The sequence below is a fragment of the Oncorhynchus mykiss genome, chromosome 8, assembly GCF_013265735.2.
Source record: "Oncorhynchus mykiss isolate Arlee chromosome 8, USDA_OmykA_1.1, whole genome shotgun sequence".
NCBI classification, from domain to species: Eukaryota; Metazoa; Chordata; class Actinopteri; order Salmoniformes; family Salmonidae; genus Oncorhynchus; species Oncorhynchus mykiss.
The window spans coordinates 17756198-17777419 of record NC_048572.1 but is presented as its reverse complement, the minus strand read 5'-3'; the positions used below and the strand labels follow the sequence as shown (position 1 = coordinate 17777419).

The 21222-nt window shown below is 42.6% G+C and overlaps 1 protein-coding gene across 1 annotated transcript in view; it reads left to right on the top strand.

The window, feature by feature from the left end:
• Positions 1–21167, top strand: part of LOC110529517 (5'-nucleotidase domain-containing protein 1) — a 79299-nt gene extending 58132 nt beyond the window's left edge. Inside the window, exons 9-12 of the mRNA XM_021611761.2 lie at positions 5950–6071; positions 10300–10473; positions 19278–19446; positions 19746–21167. Coding sequence (XP_021467436.2) covers positions 5950–6071; positions 10300–10473; positions 19278–19446; positions 19746–19861 — 581 coding nt within the window. The 3' untranslated portion in view covers positions 19862–21167. The remainder of the gene's footprint in view (positions 1–5949; positions 6072–10299; positions 10474–19277; positions 19447–19745) is intronic.
• Positions 21168–21222: the final 55 nt, after the last annotated feature.

Genomic DNA, 21222 nt, shown 5'->3' with positions numbered 1-21222 from the left:
CTTGCAGAGCAAGGGGAACAACTACTTCAAGGTCTCAGAGCGAGTGACATCACCGATTGAAACGCTAGTAGCGCGTACCCCACTAACTAGCTAGCCAATTCACATCGGTTACACCAGCCTAATCTCGGGAGTTGAAGTCATAAACAGCTTGAAGCACAGCGAAGAGCTGCTGGCAAATGCACGAAAGTGTTGTTTGAATGAATGCTTACGATCCTGCTGCTGCCTACACTTCTCAGTGAGACTACTCTATCAAATATCAAATCATAGACTTAATTATAACATTAATAACACACAGAAATACGAACCTTTGGTCATTAATATGGTCAAATCCGGAAACTATCATTTCGGAAAAAAAAAAAAGGTTATTCTGTCAGTGAAATACGGAACCGTTCCGTATTTTATCTAACGGGTGGCATCCCTAAGTCTAAATTTTCCTGTTACATTGCACAACCTTCAATGTTATGTCATAATTATGTACAATTCTGGCAAATTAATTACGGTCTTTGTTAGGAAGAAATGGTCTTCACACAGTTCGCAATGAGCCAGGTGGCCCAAACTGCTGCATATACTTTGACTCTGCTTGCACGGAACGCAAGAGAAGTGACACAATTTCCCTAGTTAAAAGAAATTCATGTTAGCAGGCAATATTAACTAAATATGCATGTTTAAAAATAAATACTTGTGTATTGATGTTTATGGTTAGGTACACATTGGTGCAACGACAGTGTTTTTTCATGAATGCGCTTGTTAAATCATCACTCGTTTGGCAAAGTAGGCTGTGATTCGATAATAAATTAACAGCCACCGCATCGATTATATGCAACGCAGGACAAGCTAGATAAACTAGTAATGTCATCAACCATGTGTAGTTATCTAGTGATTATGTTAAGATTGATTGTTTTTTATAAGTTAAGTTTAATGCTAGCTAGCAACTCACCTTGGCTTCTTGCTGCACTCACATAACAGGTAGTCAGCCTGCCACGCAGTCTCCTCGTGGAGTGCAATGTAATCGGCCACAATCGGTGTCCAAAAATGCAGATTACAGATTGTTATGAAAACTTGAAATCGGCCCTAATTAATCGGCCATTCCGATTAATCGGTCGACCTCTACCTTGGACTGGAAGAAACTTTTTCCTTTAACGAATCCGAGGAGAAGTATATCCTGCTTTCACTGGAACAGGCCAAGATCCACTCCTTTTGCGTGAATAAAAGATGCCGGAAATGGGGCCGCAGGTCGGCATTCTTTTGAGAATCCGGAGGCTAGCGAGTAAACTCCCACTGCCTTCCATTCTTCTTGCTAATGTGCAATCATTGGAAAATAAAATTGATGACCTACGATTATCCTACCAACGGGACATTAAAAACTGTAATATTTTATGTTTCACCGAGACGTGGCTGAACGAAGATACGGACAATATGGAGCTAGCGGGATTTTCCATACACCGGCAGAACAGAGACGCTACCTCTGGTAAGACGAGATGTGGGTGTGTGTGTGTCTTTTTGTCAATACCAGCTGCTGCGTGATGTCTAATATTAAAGAAGTCTCGAGGTAGAGTACCTTATGATAAGCTGTAGAACACACTATCTACCAAGAGTTCTCATCTGTATTATTCATAGCCGTCTATTTACCGCCACAAAACAAAGCTGGCACTAAGACCGCTCTCAACCAACTCTATCAGGCCATAAGCAAAGAAGAAAATGCTCACCCAGAAGCGGGGCTCCTAGTGGCCTGGGACTTTAATGCAGACAAACTTAAATCAGTGTTACCACATTTTTACCAGCATATCACATGTGCATCCAGGGAGAAAATATCCTAGACCACCTTTACTCCACACACAGAGATGCATACAGCTCTCCCCCGCCCTCCATTTGGCAAATCAAACCATAATTCTATCCTCCTGATTCCTGCTTACAAGAAAAAACTAAAGCAGGAAGTACCAGTGAATTGCTCAATATGGAAGTGGTCAGATGACGCGGATGCTATGCTAATAGAACTGTTTTGCTAGCACCGACTGGAATATGTTCCGGGATTCATCCAATGGCATTGAGGAATACACCACCTCAGTCATTGGCTTCATCAATAAGTGCATCGATGACGTTGTCCCCACAGTGACTGTAAGTACATATCCCAACCAGAAGCCATGGATTACAGGCAACATCTGCATAAAGCTAAAGACTAGAGCTGCCGCTTTCAAGGAGCGGGAGACTAATCCCGGACGTTTATAGGAAAACCCGCTATACCCTCAGACGAACCATCAAACAAGCAAAGCGTCAATACAGGATTAAGATTGAATCCTGCTCTGCCGCTCGTCAGATGTGGCAGGGCTTGAAAACTATTACGGACTACAAAGGGAAACCCAGACACCAGCTGCCCAGTGACGCGAGCCTACCAGATGAGCTTAATGCCTTTTATGCTAGCTTCGAGGCAAGCAACACTGAAGCATGCACGAGAGCACCAGCTGTTCTAGATGACTGTGTGATAACGCTCTTGGTAGTCGATGTGAACAAAACCTTTAAACAGGTCAACATTCACAAAGCTGCTGGGCCAGACGGATTACCAGGACGTGCACTCAAAGCACGCGCGGACCAACTGTAAAGGGTCTTCACTGACATTTTCAACCTCTCCCTGACCGAGTCTGTAATACCTACATGTTTCAAGCAGACCACCATCATGACCACCCTGTGCCCAAGGTAACCTGCCTAAATGATTACCACCCTGTGGCACTCACGTCGGTAGCCATGAAGTGCTTTGAAAGGCTGGTCATGGCTCACATCAACAGCATCCTAACGGACACCCTAGATCCACTCCAGTTCGCATACCGCCCCAACAGATCAACGTCTGCTAAGCTTATCCTTAACACTGGGGCCCCTCAAGGGTGTGTGTATTTAGTCCCCTCCTATATTCCCTGTTCACCCACGACTGCGTAGCCAAACACGATTCCAACACCCTCATTAAGTTTGCTGACGACACAACACTGATAGGCCTGATCACCGACAACGATGAGATAGCCTACAGGGAGGAGGTCAGAGACCTGGCAGTGTGGTGCCAGGACAACTGCCTCTCCCTCAATGTGAGCAAGACATAGGAGCTGATCGTGGACTACAGGAAAAGGCAAGGGGTACCGGAGCGCCAAGTCTAGGACCAAAAGGCTCCTTAACAGCTTCTACCCCCAAGCCATAAGACTGCTGAACATTTTTAAATTGCCACCGGACAATATACACTGCCCCCCCCCCCCTTTGTACACTGCTGCTACTCGCTGTTTGTTTGTTACATATACAGATTACCTCAACTAGCCTGTGCCCCCGCACACTCGGTTCCGGTGGCCCCAGTATATAGTGTTAATATTTACCAAGTAGACTAAAATAAATAGTTTCTTCTTCTTGAACTGCGCTGTTGGTTAAGGGCTTGTAAGTAAGCATTTCACGGTAAAGTTTAAATTTATTATATTCAGCGCATGTGACAAATAGTTTGATTTGATTTTAACCTGCAGCCGACTTTGTCCAGGGCTGTCGTTTTAACAAATGAAAGTAGAGTTTTTCCTGCTGCTGGTCTTAAGCACCAATCAGTTAAGCCAGGCACAAGGACTTTGAAGATGAAACACAATATGAATAACAAAGTTTATACAGTTATATTTAGTCAACCAGGAATGACTATATAGATAGATAGACCTTTTCTCTTAGTGAAAAGTACTTGGCTGTTGTTGAGCATTAAGAGATAAACCACGTTGTTCCTGAAGTTTGGAAAGATCATTGGGTGTTATTTATGAACTGTAAATGCTTCCATGAGGTCATTGACACACTTTCCTGTATAATGTGTGACTTCTGTGAGTGAGTGCCTGAAAAAGGAGGAAGCAGACGAGCCTACATGGTTGTGTCCCAAATGGCACCATATTCCCTACATAGAGCCATATATGCCCTGTATGCCCTGTTCAAATGTAGTGCACTATATCTGTTTAGGAAACATACTCATGGAAGTACAGTAGCTCCAATTAGGCACCTGTGAAAAATCTATTTTAAATTAGTTACTTTTATCCCTCACAAGTGATGTATATGATAGTATCCATATTTGTTAGAATCCATATTTTTTACCGACTGGCTCAATTCGGTCTTATGTAGCAAAATTTGAAATAGTGTTTTTTACATTGGAAAAGTAAAGACTGAGCTAGAAAATGGTATATCATACACTACAGTTGAGGAACAATTGGAAAGTAATTCTGCTTTGAAAGTTGATAAACTTGTAACCTCACTTTTGAGAAAATGGCCCTTGAATATTTTGGTAAACCTACTCGAGAGCTCATCTTAGTCTACACCCATTTAGCATCGTACACACTCTCTTACGCCTTAGCCCCAGCCATCTCTTTAAGGATTCACATGTGAGGCCATGTACTAAACACAAAAAGTACAGGCTGCATGACATCAGCGGCCTCGTGGTCCAAAATAGTCAATAAATCCACCCATTTTAAAAATGAATTTAGGATATGTCAATCAAGCAAACCAGGCAACTAAAAGCTACTTTCTAAACAATGTTTTGGTTAGTTTCTAGCTTGTTAGCTAGCAATCTAATGTTAAGTTAGCTGGCTAGCCAGTTCAAATAATGACCATATCATATAGCTTGACAAAGTCTTCATTGTTACAGGAAAATAAACTCTACCAAAGAAATCTTAGAATGTAGACACTGTCTCATTGGCCTAACGTTATATCCTAATTTGACTTTGGTGCAGGTCTCATTACCGTCTCTGGTAAACACATACTATATCAAATAAAATCAAAGTGAATTTGTCACATGCACAGGATACAGAAGGTGTAGTGAAATGGTTACTTACATAGTAGAGTATTTTGTTTAGGCATGTAGCTAGCTAGCTAAACAAAGAACCATAATCCCAACTCCTAATGTTACTACCTTGCATTAATCTGCAGGTAGCCAGCTAGGCAACCAGGTTCAGTGATAGATGGCTAACATTAGGCTATAACTAGCAATGCAAATGGCTCTGAGATATGAATAATATTACTACACCGATCATACACTACCGATCATGGCTAGCGAGCCAGCCAGCTAACCGTACGCTTTAACTTGAAGTTTAAACTACTTTCTGCCCAAATTAGAAACATTATAACATCTGAAAATGTAGCTAGCTAGACTATCCTACCCATATGCATGGATGGACGCTTCTCCCTATCGGTCACGGATGCCATGGTTCCCCTTAGTTTGAAGATGTAATCTGGATACAGGTGTTTTATACAACAGCCTTCTGTGTGTTCTTTTTTCAACTCCCTCTGCATATTTGCAATCAAACAACAGAATTTTCTCCATCTCCTTAGCTATCGTACTCTAATTCCACCGGGCATTCCACTGTATTCAAAACTCAGTCCTCCAGAAAGTGGAGAACAACACTTTTGCAGTTCTACATTATATCTTTAAAAAAATCTCTGTTAGAAAAGATTACCTACACATACTGACCAGCTCATGTTATAGACAGAAGTGTGCTACATGGTAGACAAATCCGAACGAATCTCTCGGCATGTCCAACCCATCCAATATCTCAGCTAATCATAGCTAGTGGAAAGGTTACTGCCTTTTTCCGTGGCTAAACCAACTAGGCTTGTAATTTCACCATTTTATTCATATTTACAGATGGCATACACATTTGTTGTTAAGGCACATTAAATATTCCAGAATGCATTTCTGCCCCCCAAAAAATGCGTTTTGATTTAAAAAAAAGTTTACGTTCAAATGCCTCTCCTGTGAAGTAGTGACAAGCGACATACGCCTAGTTTCCTGAAATGTGTCACATTTGCTTGTGGGCCCAGTGTTGAGTTATGTGGTGGATAGGTAGAGAGGTGTTGTGGTTGTGTGCTAAGCGGTGTGGTTGTGTATGTTCATGTCGCTAAACGGTGTAGTCGATCTGTGTGGTGACTTTGTGGTTGTTGTTGTCTTTTTCCTGGCTGTAGTGAATGATGTGGAGGAGAGCGAAGGGCTGCCATCCCTGGACAAGCCTGGCTGGTACTCTCAAGGCAACTGGCCCCACCTCCACCAGCTGCTCAAGACCATGACTGGCAATCCTGAGCCCAAGGTAAGATTGATAGATTGGTTAGTTGGTTTAATCTTTTCTTATCCTTCAAGAGGAAATTCTACTGATCATGTTTTGAAATAACTAACAAGCTGTGTAATAAATATACTGAGCAAAAATAGAAATGCAACATGTAACAATTTGTAAGATTCTACTGAATTAAAGTTCATATAAGGAAATCAGTCAATTTAAATTAATTAATTTGGCCCTAATCTATGGATTCATATGACTGGGAATAGAGATATGTATCTGTTGGTCACGTATACCTTAAAAAAAGGGTAGGAGCTGGGATCAGAAAACCAGTCAGTATTTGGTGTGACCACAATTTTCCTCATGTAGTGTGACACATCTCCTTCGCATAGAATTAATCATGCTGCTGATTGTGGCCTGTGGAATGTTGTCCCACTCCTCTTTAATGGCTGTGCAAAGTTGCTGGATATTGACGGGACCTGGAACACACTGTCATACACGTAGATCCAGAGCATCCCACACATGCTCAATGGGTGACATGTCTGGTGAGTATGCTGAACTTGAAAGAACTGGGACATTTTCAGCTTCCAGGAATTGTGCACATATCCTTGTGACATGGGGATGTGCGTTATCATGCTGAAACATGAGGTGATGGCGGTGGATGAATGGCATGACAATGGGCCTCAGGATCTCGTCATGGTATCTCTGTGCATTCAAATTGCCATCGATAAAATTGTGTTCATTGTCCTTAGCTTAAGCCTGCCCATACCATAACCCCACCGCCACCATCGGGCACTCTGTTCACAAAGTTGACATCAGCAAACCGCTCACCCACACGACACTATCTGTCCGGTACAGTTGAAACCGGGATTCATCCGTGAAGAGCACACTTCTCCAGCATGCCAGTTGCCATCGAAGGTGAGCATTTGCCCACTGAAGACGGTTACGATGTTGAACTGCAGTCAGGTCAAGACCCTGGTGAGGACGACGAGCACGCAGATGAGCTTCCCAGATACGGTTTCTGACAGTTTGTGCAGAAATTCTTTGGTTGTGTAAACCCAGTTTCATCAGCTGTGTCGGGTGGCTGGTCCTAAACAATCCCACAGGTGAAGAAGCCGGATGTGGAGGTCCTGGACTGGCTCATTTACACGTGGTCTGCAGTTGTGAGGCCGGTTGGACATACTGCCAAATTCTCTAAAACAATGTTGGAGACGGCTTATGGTAGAGAAATTAACATAACATTTTCTGGCAACAGCTCTGGTGGACATTATTGCAGTCAGCATACCAATTGCACGCTCCCTCAAAACTTGAGACATCTCTGGCATTGTGTTGTTTCAAAACAGCACATTTTAGAGGAGCCTTTTATTGTCCCCAGCACAAGATGCACCTGTGTAATGATCATGCTGTTTAAAGTTCTTGATATGCCACACCTGTCAGGTGGATGGATTATCTTGGTAAAGGAAAAATGCTCACTAACAGGGATGTAAACAAATTTGTGCACACAATTTGAGAGAAATACACTTTTTGCACATATGGAACATTTCTGGGATATTTTTATTTCAGCTCATGAAACATGACCAACACTTTACATGTTGTGTTTGTATTTTTGTTCAATATATATCCAAATAACCACATCACTTCCATATTATCCTGGGATTTGTGTCAAAATGTTTATCCACAAAGCAGTGTAGGTTTGCTTTGAGCTTCCATTCCTGGCAGACGCACGTTCTCTATAAATCAGCTCGGGGTTATTCGCACCGGTGTGAAGGAGAGGGAAACATGGCCGTGTACACCTGCACACCTTGGCATAAGTGTCAACAGGGCTAGAGTGCCAACCCAGAGAGCTGCCTGTCCTGCTGAGAGGGTATGTGATAAACAGGCCCTTACTGTAGAGTACACAGCCCATATGATTTCTGACAGGCAGGCAGCCAGCTCTTCTCATTCTGAGCCCCTTTTTGTGCCCTCTCTCAGCTTTAAGGAAAGGCTCCCACTCACTGACTTGTGCACCCAGGGACGCCCATCATCCACGTCCTCAGCGTCCCCTCCCTCTCCCCCACCCCTCCCACCCGGCCAGGAGTGCTCAATGCCCCCTCTGTTCTCGGGGCACGTGGAGAAAGCGCTTGAGGAATGCAGTGTCAACCTCCACAACCTGCACTTATGGCAGCTTTAAGGCAGCCCCTCTGGGGTGACCAGAGGGTAATTGCTATCTTGGATCATTGGGATGTCCATACCCCCATTGAAGTTGAGATTTAAAATGGTTATGGTAAGGGTTAGGTTGGGGTTTATGGTTAAGGGTAGGGGTTAAGGTTCCGGTTAGGGTTCAAGGTAGGGATGTCTCAAGCATCCCGGATAGCACTAACCGTGATCTGAGGCAGTCTGTTTTGGGTTCTCCTCGTTTTCACCTGACAGGACTTAATGCCGGCCGGCTGAATGGGAGGCATTCAGGGCAGATTACAGTCCCCTGTAGCAATGAGCACAGGTCTGGCTGCGACATGGAGGATCAAAGCTTAGACACTGAGCTGCCCTGTTCATACAGACTCAATGATTCAAATGGCACTCATTTTCCTCTGTGAGTCATTTTGTTGTAGTAAGCGTACTCCACCCACTTCTCTCCATCTGGAATCTCGGACCTTTTTCTCCCTCCAGTTACATTTAACCATTCTTAAAGTTCTGTTGTGTCGTTACAATTTCATGTATGAGCAAAGCTGCTGTAATGATCGGATTGGGGACTAAGTAACATGGATATAGTCCTTACATCCCTGGCCCTCTCATGTCAGATATGTGATCTCCCCTTCCCTCCTCTCTGTCTGTCTGCGTCCCAAATGGCACCCCTAAGGGCCGTCCGTGGTGAAAAGTAGTGCACTACATAAGGAACAAGGTGGCATTTGAGATGCAGGCTCTGTCTGTCCCAGCCAGGCCCCACACAGTGGAGCACAATGGGCTCTGGTCACCCTGTTTCCTCCCCAGGGGAAAGGCCATGCTGTCAGGCTGACATTAATTTTCTCCTAGGGAGAAGGAGGGAGCTGCAAACTGTAGCAAGTTATATCTTCAGGGGAAAGAGTCCTCAGAAGAGCAGTCTTGTTGTAGTTGAAACCTGAATTATGTTGCTTTATTCGTCCCAGCCTTAGGAAACTGTGTTTAGCATCTAGAGAGCCACATGAAAGTCTCTCTATAATGTTTTGCTGTGTGTGTTGGAATTGGCCTGTAAATATTTATCATACTGATCTGATGCCTTTGCCTGCAGTGGGGAGATGAAAAACAATTGGTGCACTCCGCAGCAGTGCCCTCTCTCTCTTGCTCTCTCCCTCGCTCTTTGTGGCCAGTTTCTCTGAAAACCTGATCCCTATGCCCAGTTCCAGAGATCCACAGGCCCAGCTCACAGCTCCACAGCCGAGGCCCCGGCTGGCCAGCTGGCCGTCCTGTTAATTTGTGCGTGGATCTGCAAGACCTGGTCACAGACACTGTAAAGGGCCTGAGAAGAGATGGGGGTTTCCGGAGTGAGTCCAGCAGCCCACATGAACACATTAGAGACCCTCCACTCCTCCCTCACCACCTTCTCTTAGTGGTCGTCTGCCTGCCTCCAAAACAAACACATACACACCACTCTGCATTCCACACAGAGAGCGGTGTGAAGGACTCTTTAAGTGTGTGTCTTAAGCACCAAAATAGTATCATCCTTATAGAACACTGGCCTCAGTGGCCTGGTGTAATAACCTTTATTCTCTCCTTAAAATAACCCATCATGAAGTCAGGGTTTGGTGATGTGCTGAAGCTGATTCCATTATGTCAGCATTCTTGTTTGTTTTTCCTAGTGGTTCTGTAATCCCTCTGACACTCTTCTTAACCCTTAGGTTCCATTGGAGTTGCTATATACATTTGTTGCAATGGGTTTTGAATGACAGGAAAGGGGTTGCCAGTCAGTTTAGGTATGTCGTTCAGCTAAGCCTGTCTTAACGTGTTTTTCTTTCCAACCATAGCAAAACTACAAAAGAGACATGATGAGTTTTGCAGCCACATCGTGTCTGGTCTAGTTTGCCCTAGGGGCAGTAAGACATGTCAGAGTTATTGAATTCGACTACAACTGAATGCCCTCTTTGAAACAAATCCAGCCAAATTGCTATTCTATCAGCGCTTTACAACTGAACCTTTACAAATCACATAAAGAAGTAGTTGCTCTATGAAACGTCTACGTAGTTTACAGAGCAGCTGCTCAGATAATGGCATAATTATTTGTCTATGTCCTGTCTCCTACCCTCTATAGGTGGTGTACTTTGGGGATAGCATGCGGTCGGACATGTTCCCTGCTAGCATGTTTGGGAAGTGGGAGACTGTGATGATCGTGGAGGAAATGGAGGGAGAGGGCGTCCCGAGGAGCGACGCAGCAGAGACCAACGAGGCCCAAGTGGAGCCTCAGGAGAAGAAGGGAAAGTTTGAGGTAAGTTCACACCAGCAGTTGTTTCCTTTAATGTGCTCGCCCACCTTGCCCCTGCTACCTAAAATACATATTCTCCCAACCCCCAGTCCATTGGCTCAGTGCCAAAATATACCCAATGTAGCATGTGTGTCTGAGAATGTGCCTGTGTTCATTTTGTAGCATTATCAAAAGACATTCTGCAATGTCTTCTGCATTCTGTAAGCCTAGTGTGAGTACAGTAAAGTCAGAAAATAAACATTTTAGGGAAGCTGACGTACTACTAGGAAGGAAACTATGAAGTAACCAGGATGCAATATCACCCAGTGCTGCCCTCTCCCTCACTGACCAGGCCATGGAGGATGTTTTGTTCCAGACAGTAGAGAAGTTAGATGAGTCAGCATATCTGTTGCCAGGAGCAATGAGAGGAACGTCCTTGTTTGGCCAAAACACCACTAGGATAGAGGACTCCTTCCTCTGAAGGGACTGACTGAGGAGGTTGTGCCACGTTTGGAGCATGGGACCTAGATGGACAAATTGTCTCCGCCTAGACTCACACCTCTACCTCTGTCTCTCTATATTTCCCTTCTCCCTCTCTCTTTGTCTCCACCCCACCCCATTTTATCTCTCTCTCTCTCCCTCCACCCCCATCTCTCCCTCTCTTATTCTCTCTCTCGGTCTCACCCCTCCACTCACTTCTCTCTCCTTTATTTTATCTCCCACCCAGCCTCTCTCTCTCCACTTTCCTTTCTAAAACGTATTTCCCCATTTGCCTCATTTAATAGATATTCCTGGAAGCTCCAGTTGGTCTCCATCTTTCTTTTGCTCTGCTGCAGCCAGAGTGTATGTAACACATTAATAGACACTCTTAAGAGAACTGCCTGGAATGACATGTTTCTCCCAGATTCCTTTTGGTTACAATTTGTCCCTCAATATCTGTTGGAACTTTCCACATGAATAGACTACTGTTTGTAATGTTGTGCATTGCGTTGCCTCTTAGTAATGATATATTATGAGGTTCAGTGTAGAGAAGAGGGAGAAGTAGTTAGTGCAGAAGTAGCCAGAATGTTTCCATGGCTCAGAGTTCGGAGCTGATCTTTTATCTACGTTCTTTTAACATGAAAGATTGTGGATTCATTTAATCTTAACAAACAGATCTTCTCAGCATGCAACTCTGTCTCCACAAGTCTGGTTGGAAGTCAAAAAGCGTCATTCAGAAGAATGTCTTCCATCACACTTTTCACCAAGAGAGGGACAACGTAGCAACAGTTTTTTTTTATTTTTATGCAATGCCCTTTCTCCCAGGTGAACTGAATCACATTTCAAGGAAGTATCTGCAAGAGTTGAGTAATTTAGATGCATTCGTGTCTTCTGCTACCTCTAGTTTGATCTGTTATCAGTCCGTACTTGTTAACCGCATCCTGTTTTTAAGGCATGTTCTGCCTTTCAGCACTTTTTAGAGATTAACATGTTGGACCGACAAATGGCACTGATAAGGATGAGTAAGAAGGGGGGGATAATAATGGTGCCAGGGGGGGATGGCTGCCGTTTTACAGGCTCTTAAGCAACTGTGCTATTTTGTTAGTTTTTTCACATAGTTTGTAACTGATTTTGTACATAATGTTGCTGCTACAGTCTCTAATCACCAAAAAGACCTTCTGGACATCAGAACAGCGATTACTCACACCAACCTGGACGAAGATTTTTTCTTTAATGAATCAGATGCGAAGGATATACTGCTCTCTCTCTCAAGACCAGGCCCAAATCCCTGTCCTCCGCATGAAAAAAAGACAGAGAAAAAGGGGGAGAAGGGCGGGGTGCCTTGTGAGAATTCCCTGGCGATTAGGTAAACCACCACTACCTTCCGTATTATTGGCCAACAGACGGATTATCAGGACGTGGACTCAAAGCATATGCGGACCAACTGGCCAGTGTCTTCACTGACATTTTCAACCTCTCCCTGACCAATTATGTAATACCTACATGTTTTAAACAGACCACCATAGTCCCTGTGCCAAAAAAAGCGAAGGTAACCTGCCTATATGATTACAGTTGAGTACAGTTGAGGTCGAAAGTTTACATACACCTTAGCCAAATACATTTAAACTCAGATTTTCACAATTCCTGACATTTAATCCGAGTAAAAATTCCCTTTCATCACATTCCCAGTGTGTCAGAATTGTACATACACTTAATTAGTATTTGGTAGCATTGCCTTTAAATGTTTTAACCTTTCTGATCTCCCCATCCCGGATCCGGGTTCGTGAATACAGACTCAAGCTCATTACCATAACGCAACGTTAACTATTCATGAAAATCGCAAATGAAATGAAATAAATATGCTAGCTCTCAAGCTTAGCCTTTTGTTAACAACACTGTCATCTCAGATTTTCAAAATATGCTTCTCAACCATTGCAAAACAAGCATTTGTGTAACAGTATTGATGGCTAACGTAGCATTTAGCATTAGCATTCAGCTGGCAACATTTACACAAAAAAACAGAAAAGCATTCAAAAAAATAATTTACCTTTGAAGAACTTCAGATGTTTTCAATGAGGAGACTCTCAGATAGCAAATGTTCAGTTTTTCCTGAAAGATTATTTGTTTAGGACAAATCGCTCCGTTTTCTGCGTCACGTTTAGCTATGAAAAAAACCCTGTATCCAGGATTGTGTAAATCTATCAGCAAGCTCATTAGCATAACACAACGTTAACTATTTATGAAAATCGCAAATGAAATGAAATAAATATGCCATCTCTCAAGCTTAGCCTTTTGTAAACAACACTGTCATCTCAGATTTTCAAAATATGCTTCTCAACCATAGGAAAACAATAATTTGTGTAAAAGTAGCTAGCTAGAGTTAGCATTTTGCGTTAGCATTTAGCGTTAGCATTAGCGTTCGCATCCAGCACGCAACATTAACAAAAACATAAAAGCCTTCAAATAAAATCATTTACCTTTGAAGAACTTCTGATGTTTTCAATGAGGATACTCTCAGTTAGATAGCAGATGCTCAGTTTTTCCAAAAAGATTCCTTGTGTATTAGAAATAGCTCCGTTTTATACATCACATTTGGCTACCAAAAAAAATCCATAAATTCAGTCCTCAAAACGCAAACTTTTTTCCAAATTAACTCCATAATATCGACTGAAAACATGGCAAACGTTGTTTAGAATCAATCATCAAGGTGTTTTTCACATATCTCTTCATTGATACATCCTTCTTGGACACATGCTTTCTCCCCTGAATCAAATGGTAAAGTAGAAGCAGCTGGCAATTGCGCACCGAATTCGACGCAGGACACCAGGCGGACACTTGGAAAATGTAGTCTCTTATGGTCAATCTTCCAATGATATGCCTACAAATACGTCACAATGCTGCTAAGACCTTGGGCGAACGACAGAAAGTGTAGGCTCATTCGTTGCGCAATCACAGCCATATAAGGAGAGAATGGAAAACAGAGCTTCAGAAATTCTGCTAATTCCTGGGTGATGCATCATCTTGGTTTCGCCTGTAGAATGAGTTCTGGGGCACTTACAGACAAAATCTTTGCAGATTCTGAAACTTCAGAGTGTTTTCTTTCCAAAACTGTCAAGAATATGCATAGTCGAGCATCTTTTCGTGACAAAATATCGCGCTTAAAACGGGAACGTTTTTTATCCAAAAATGAAATAGCGCCCCTAGAGCTCTAACTGGTTAACTTGGGTCAGACGTTTCGGGTAGCCTTCCACAAGCTTCCCACAATAAGTTGGGTGAATTTTGGCCCCTTCCTCCTGACAGAGCTGGTGTAACTGAGTCAGGTTTGTAGGCCTCCTTGCTCGCATACACTTTTTCAGTTCTGCCCACAAATTTTCTATGGGATTGAGGTCAGGGCTTTGTGATGGCCACTCCAATACCTTGACTTTGTTGTCCTTAAGCCATTTTGCCCAAACTTTGGAGGCATGCTTGCGGTCATTGTCCATTTGGAATACCCATTTGCGATCAAGCTTTAACTTCCTGACTGATGTCTTGAGATGTTGCTTCAATATATTAACATACTTTTTCTTCCTCATGATTCCATCTATTTTGTGAAGTGCACCAGTCCCTCCTGCAGCAAAGCACCCCCACAACATGATGCTGCCACCCCAGTGCTTCACGGTTGGGATGGTGTTCTTCGGCTTACAAGCATTCCCCTTTTTCCTGAAAGTATAATGATGGTCATTATTGCCAAACAGTTCTATTTGTGTTTATTCAGACCAGAGGACATTTCTCCAAAAAGTATGATCTTTGTCCCCATGTGCAGTTGCAAACCGTAGTCTGGATTTTTTTATGGCGGTTTTGGTGCAGTGGCTTCTTCCTTGCTGAGCGGCCTTTCAGGTTATGTCAATATAGGACTCGTTTTACTGTGGATATAGATACTTTTGTACCTGTTTTCTCCAGCATCTTCACAAGGTCCTTTGCTGTTGTTCTGGGATTGATTTTCACTTTTCGCACCAAAGTACATTCATCTCTAAGAGACAGAATGCGTCTCCTTCCTGAGCAGTTTCACTGCTCTGTGGTCCCATGGTGTTTATACTTGCATACTATTGTTTTTACAGATGAACGTAGTACCTTCAGGCATTTGGAAATTGCTCCCAAGGATGAACCAGACTTGTGGAGGTCTACAATTTTTGGCTGATTTCTTTTGATTTTCCCATGATTTCAAGCAAATAGGCACTGAGTTTGAAGGTAGGCCTTGAAATACATCCACAGGTAAACCTCCAATTGACTCAAATTATGTCATTTAGCCTACCAGAAGCTTCTAAAGCCATGACATTGTTTTCTGGAATTTTCCAAGCTGTTTGAAGGCACAGTCAACTTAGTGTATGTAAACTTCTGACCCACTGGAATTGTGATACAGTGAAATAATTGTTGGAAAAATTAGTTGTGTCATGCACAAAGTAGCATGTCCTAACCGACTTGCCAAAACTAGTGTGTTAACAAGAAATTTTTGGAGTGGTTGAAAAACTAGTTTTAATGACTCCAACCTAAGTGTATGTAAACTTTCGACTTCAACTGTATCTGTAAGAGTTGAGTAATTTAGATGCATTCGTGTCTTCTGCTACCTCTAGTTTGATCTGTTATCAGTCCGTACTTGTTAACCACATCCTGTTTTCAAGGCATGTTCTGACTTTCAGCACTTTTTAGAGATTAACTAGTTGAACCGACAAATGGCACTGATAAGGATGAGTAAGAAGGGGGGGGGGGGGGGGGGGTAATAATGGTGCCAGAGGGGATGGCTGCGTATTACAGGCTCCTAAGCAACTGTGCTATTTTGTTAGTCTTTTCACATTGTTTGTGATTTTGTACATAATGTTGCTGCTACAGTCTCTTATGACCAAAAAGACCTGGACATAAGAACTGCGATTACTTACATCAAACCTGACAAAGATTTTTTCTTTAATGAGTCAAACGCAAAGGATATACTGCTCTCTCAAGACCAGGCCCAAATCCCTGTCATCCACGTGAAGAAAAGACGGAGAAAAAGGGGGAGAAGGGCGGGGTGTCTTGTGAGAATTTGCCGGCGAGTATGTAAACCACCACTACCCTCAATATTATTGGTCAACAGACGGATTATCAGGACGTGGACTCAAAGCATATGCGGACCAACTGGCCAGTGTCTTCACTGACATTTTCAACTTCCCCCTGACCAATTATGTAATACCTACATGTTTTAAACAGATCACCATAGTCCCTGTGCCCAAGTAAGCGAAGGTAACCTGCCTATATGATTACACCCCCCCCCCAACCCCCCCCAACAGATCCACAGATGACGCCCCAACAGATCCACAGATGATGCAATCTCAATCGCACTCCACACTGCCTTTTCCCACCTGGACAAAAGGAACACCTATGTGAGAAGGCTCTTCATCGGCAACAGCTCAGCGTTCAACACCATAGTGCCCACAAAGCTCATCACTAAGCTAAGGGACTAAGCACCTCCCTCTGCAACTGGATCCTGGACTTCCTGACGGTAAGGGTAGGCAACAACACATTTGCCACTCTGATCCTCAACACTGGGGCCCCTCAGTGGTGCGTCCTTAGTCTCCTCCTGTACTCCCTGTTCACCCATGACTGCGTGGCCAAACACGACTCCAACACCAACATTAAGTTTGCTGACGACACAACGATGAGACAGCCTATAGGGAGGAGCTCAGTGACCTGGCAGTGTGGTGCCAGGACAACAACCTCTCCCTCAATATAAGCAAGACAAATGAGCTGATCGTGGACCACAGGAAAAGGAGAGCCAAACAGGCCCCCATTAACATTGATGGGGCTGTAGTGGAGCGGGTCAAGAGTTTCAAGTTCCTTGGTGTCCACATCACAAACAAACACACCAAGACAGTTGTGAAGAGGACACGACAACAACTTTTCCCCCTCAGGAGACTGAAAAGATTTGGCATGGGTCCCCAGGTCCTCAATTTCTTTTTACAGCTGCACCATCGAGAACATCCTGATCGGTTGCATCACCGCCTGGTGTGGCAACTGCTCGGCATCTGACCGTAAGGCGCTACAGAGGGTAGTGCGTATGGCCCAGTACATCACTGGGTCCAAGCTTCCTGCCATCTAGGACCTATATACTAGGCGGTGTCAGAGGAAGGTTCTAAAAATTGTCAAAGACTTCAGTCACCCAAGTTAAAGACTGTTCCCTCTGCTACCGCACGGCAAGTGGTACCGGAGCGCCAAGTCCAGTTCCAAAAGGTTCTTTAACAGCTTTTACCCCAAGCCATAAGACTGGTGGACAATTAATCAAATGGCCTCCTGGACTATTTACATTGCTGCCCCACCCCTACCTTGTTTTCACACTGCTGCTACTCACTGTTTATTATCTATGCATAATCACTTTACCCCTACCTAAATGTACAAATTACCTCAACTAACCTGTGCCTTCATACCTTCATTATTGTTATATCATTTTCTTTTTAACTTTTTTTTAATTGTATTTTTTTTTACTTTAGTTTATTTAGAAAATATTTTCTTAACTATTTCTTGAACTGCGTTGTTGGTTAAAACCTCTTGAGTGTAGTGGGCAGTATTTTGATGTTTGGATGAAAAACATACCCAAATTAAACTGCCTATTTCTCAGGCTCAGAATCTCGAATATGCATATAATTGTCAGATTAGGATAGAAAACACTCTAAAGTTTCCAAAACTGTCAAAATATTGTCTGTGAGTATAACAGAACTGATATTGCAGGCGAAAACCTGAGGAAAATCAAACCAGGAAGTGGCTTCTATTTTGAAAGCTCCATGTTCCATAGCCTGCCTTCGCTCCATTTAAAGGGATCTCAACCCAATTCCTTTTCCTATGGCTTCCCCATGGTGTGACCAGCCTTTAGACATAGTTTCAGGCTTTTCTTTTTTTTAAATGGACGAAAAAGGTCACCTCGCGTCATTGTATGGCTGGGTGCCAGCAGCGTTTTGTATGCGCAACAGCTTGGTGCAGCCATTTTCTCTCTCTCTACTATTGAAAAAGCTACATTCCCGGTTGATATATTATCGATTATATATTGTAAAACAACCTGAGGATTGATTATAAAAACCGTTTGAAATTACGGATACTATTTGGAATTTTCGTCTGCGATGTCGTGACCGCTCGAGCCTGTGGATTTCTCAACATAATGTGCCAACCAAATGGAGGTATTTTGGATATAAAAATAATCTTTATGGAACAAAAGGAACATTTATTGTGTACCTGGGAGTCTCGTGAGTGCAAACATCCGAAGATCATCAAAGGTAAGCGATTTAATTTATTGCTTTTCTGACTTTCGTGATCAGTCTACTTGGCTGCTAGCTGTTTGTAATATTTTGTCTACTGAGAGAGATGTGCTTACATAAACGCTTGGTATGCTTTCGCCGAAAAGCTTTATTGAAATCTGACATGCCAGGTGGATTAGCAACAAGCTACGCTGTGTTTTGCTATATTGCACTTGTGATTTCATGAAAATGAAATATTTTTAGTAATTTAATTTGAATTTGGCGCTTTGCAATTCAGTGGTGGTTGACGAAAATGATCCCGCTAACGGGATGGGTGCATCAAGAAGTTTAAGGGCTTGTAAGTAAGCATTTCACGGTAAGGTCTATATATACCTGTTGTATTCGGCGCATGTAACATAGAACATTTTATTTTATTTCTCTGAAACCAAAGTGGTGCATCAAGTTTGACACCAGCGGGTTCCTGAACAGCTTCTATCCCCAAGCCATAAGACTGAAAAATAGTCCATTTAGCCATTTTGTAAACTATCTGAGTTGAACCTTGTATTTTATTTTTTATTCCTACACACACAGTCACTTCATCATTCGCTCACACACACATGCATTTATACTGACTGTACGCACACCCACTCACATACAATCATAATATACCCCGCTGCTCTGTTTATCATATCTCCTGATGCCTAGTCACCTTACATACATACATACAGTAAAGTACATGCAGTATCTAACTCTCCAGTATTCCTGCACATTGTAAATACGGTATTGGAACAGGCCCTGTATATAACTTCTTACTTTGTCGTTTTCTTCTTATTTTCATTTCGTATGTGTTCCTGTTCTACCTTGTTATTTTTAGTATTACATTGTTATTGATTACTGCATTGTTGGGTTTAGAGCTGGCAAAAAAAGGCATTTTCCCTACTTGTGCAGGTGACATGAAAACTTTAGACTAACTCCACACTGCTTTTAATTTTGAAATTCCTGTTAAAAAAATGTGGATCTATCATTACTCATGAATTTCCCTACTAGCAGGATTACTTCCCTCTGTCTGGTCAGAGAATCACTCCCTCATTAGCACGTGTGATGTGCTTTCAGGACCAGGGCATGAAGGCGCCCTCTGCTCCATCCGAACAGTGGGGATCCTACTTTGTGGACACACACAAGACTCCTGGAGGGGATGAGGAGAGCCAGAAACTCACCTGGTGCTGCCATAGCATCCACAAATACAGCACAATGGCCATCCCCAGTGTGGAGTCTATTGCAGGTACAGGGAGGAGAGGGCTATGGGGGCTCACTGACTCTTGAATTGCGTAATGGCCTACCTAAATACTGTTAGCGTCTTGTCTTGAGAGAGGCGTGCTTTGTTCGTTTGAAGAGGCATTTGACCCCAGATTTCCTCTACTACTCGTTCCTTATTCTTGTTGAGAAGTGTCCCTGGAAAATGTTCTGTTCCTTTTTGTGAAGGTTGGTTTTAGCAAAGCTTTGGGGGTTACTGTCTCAGCTAAGCAGGCCAAACTGGTTGATGTGACATATTATTCATACATTTATTTCAACCCTCCTTAGATCTCCCTCTGGACTACAAGTTCCCCAGGTTCTCTCCCAACAAACCCTGCACCACCGGCTACTACCCCAGACCCCCAGATTCCCTGCTGAAGAAATGCCAGAGTCAGTCGTCTTAAAGAGTCCTTCTTCCCAGAGTCACCCCCCCTCAACCTCCTCAGCCTAATGGGGAGGAATGTGCCTCCATCTCACCTGTAGTTCCACACCTGAACCATGCCAATCATCCCTAGAGCACAGGAAATCACGCTCACATTGATAGAAACCATGGGAATGTAAAAGCACAGTATCGCTCTGTAAGTATCTTGGCTACATTTGAACGTTGTTCTGTACGTGGATTATTGTACGTGTGTGTGGAAAATGTGACTTGCCAATTGTGTAGGTATCTGTCAGCATACAGTGCTGATTTAAAGCACATTCATATTGTTTTATGTGAAGACCACTATTTTTTTTATGTAGATATATAGGTATTGGTGTTCCAGTTGAACCCCCTATACTGTAAGTGCATCATTCAATGTAAGTTAATAACTCTTTAGAGTAGTAACAAACCTTTCAAACCCCACAAATAATGTCCTACATTTTGTTTTTGTGTGTCCTTACCTCAAATCTGATCTGAAATGCAACGTTGAACAGTCCCAGCAGTGTTTGTCTCCCGAGAGAAATTCAGAATAATCCATTATGCCTGGTATTAGTGTGTGTATAATACATAATAAACAGACATTTTGGTTTTGTTTCGATGTATGCATTTGAATAACAGTAAATTTAGATGCCCTTAAAAGGTAAAGCATTTCCCCTGTATTGATTTTGTGTAAGGTGTGTAAGAGCATTGTTCTTGAAGAAATGGCACAATCTGTCCTTGGTGTTACCTTTCTGTGGGGAAAAATGTAATAATAAAGGAAAACTGTAATACTGGGTGGTTAATACTATGCTCTGTGTACTCTATGTATTATCTTGGTGCAGCAGTAAACTATAGTGCTGTTGGGGTGACTGTAAAAGTGTGGAATACTTAGGCTTCATAATGCAGTACCAATTTGAATATATGCTTTAACCAACTCCTGAATGGTTACATGTGTTGGTGGACTGCATATAGACTAGTTGTATTATATTGATAAGAAACAAAGTCTGAATATGCTTTTAAGAGTATTTTGATAGTAAGTACTGTATTAGTTGATAAGAGAGGACAGGAGACTTTAATTGGGAAGCCAAAGTGGGTTATTATTTATGTTATAAATGTGTGTGTTGGCGTTAAACACAATGCAGCTTTAGTGATCCATTTACTTTTTTCATGTGATTTGCAAACTTTTATAAGCCCATTTGCCTTATGTTCAATTCATTAGTGCTCTTGTGTTCTAGAGAAGATACAGGGAAAGTGTTTAATGTACTGTCTATTAAATAAAAAAAAATGTTCTACAATTTTGTTACACTGCCTTTTCTGGTACTTTGTGTGTTTTCTTGACAGTAAAAATAAAACATTTCTGAAAAT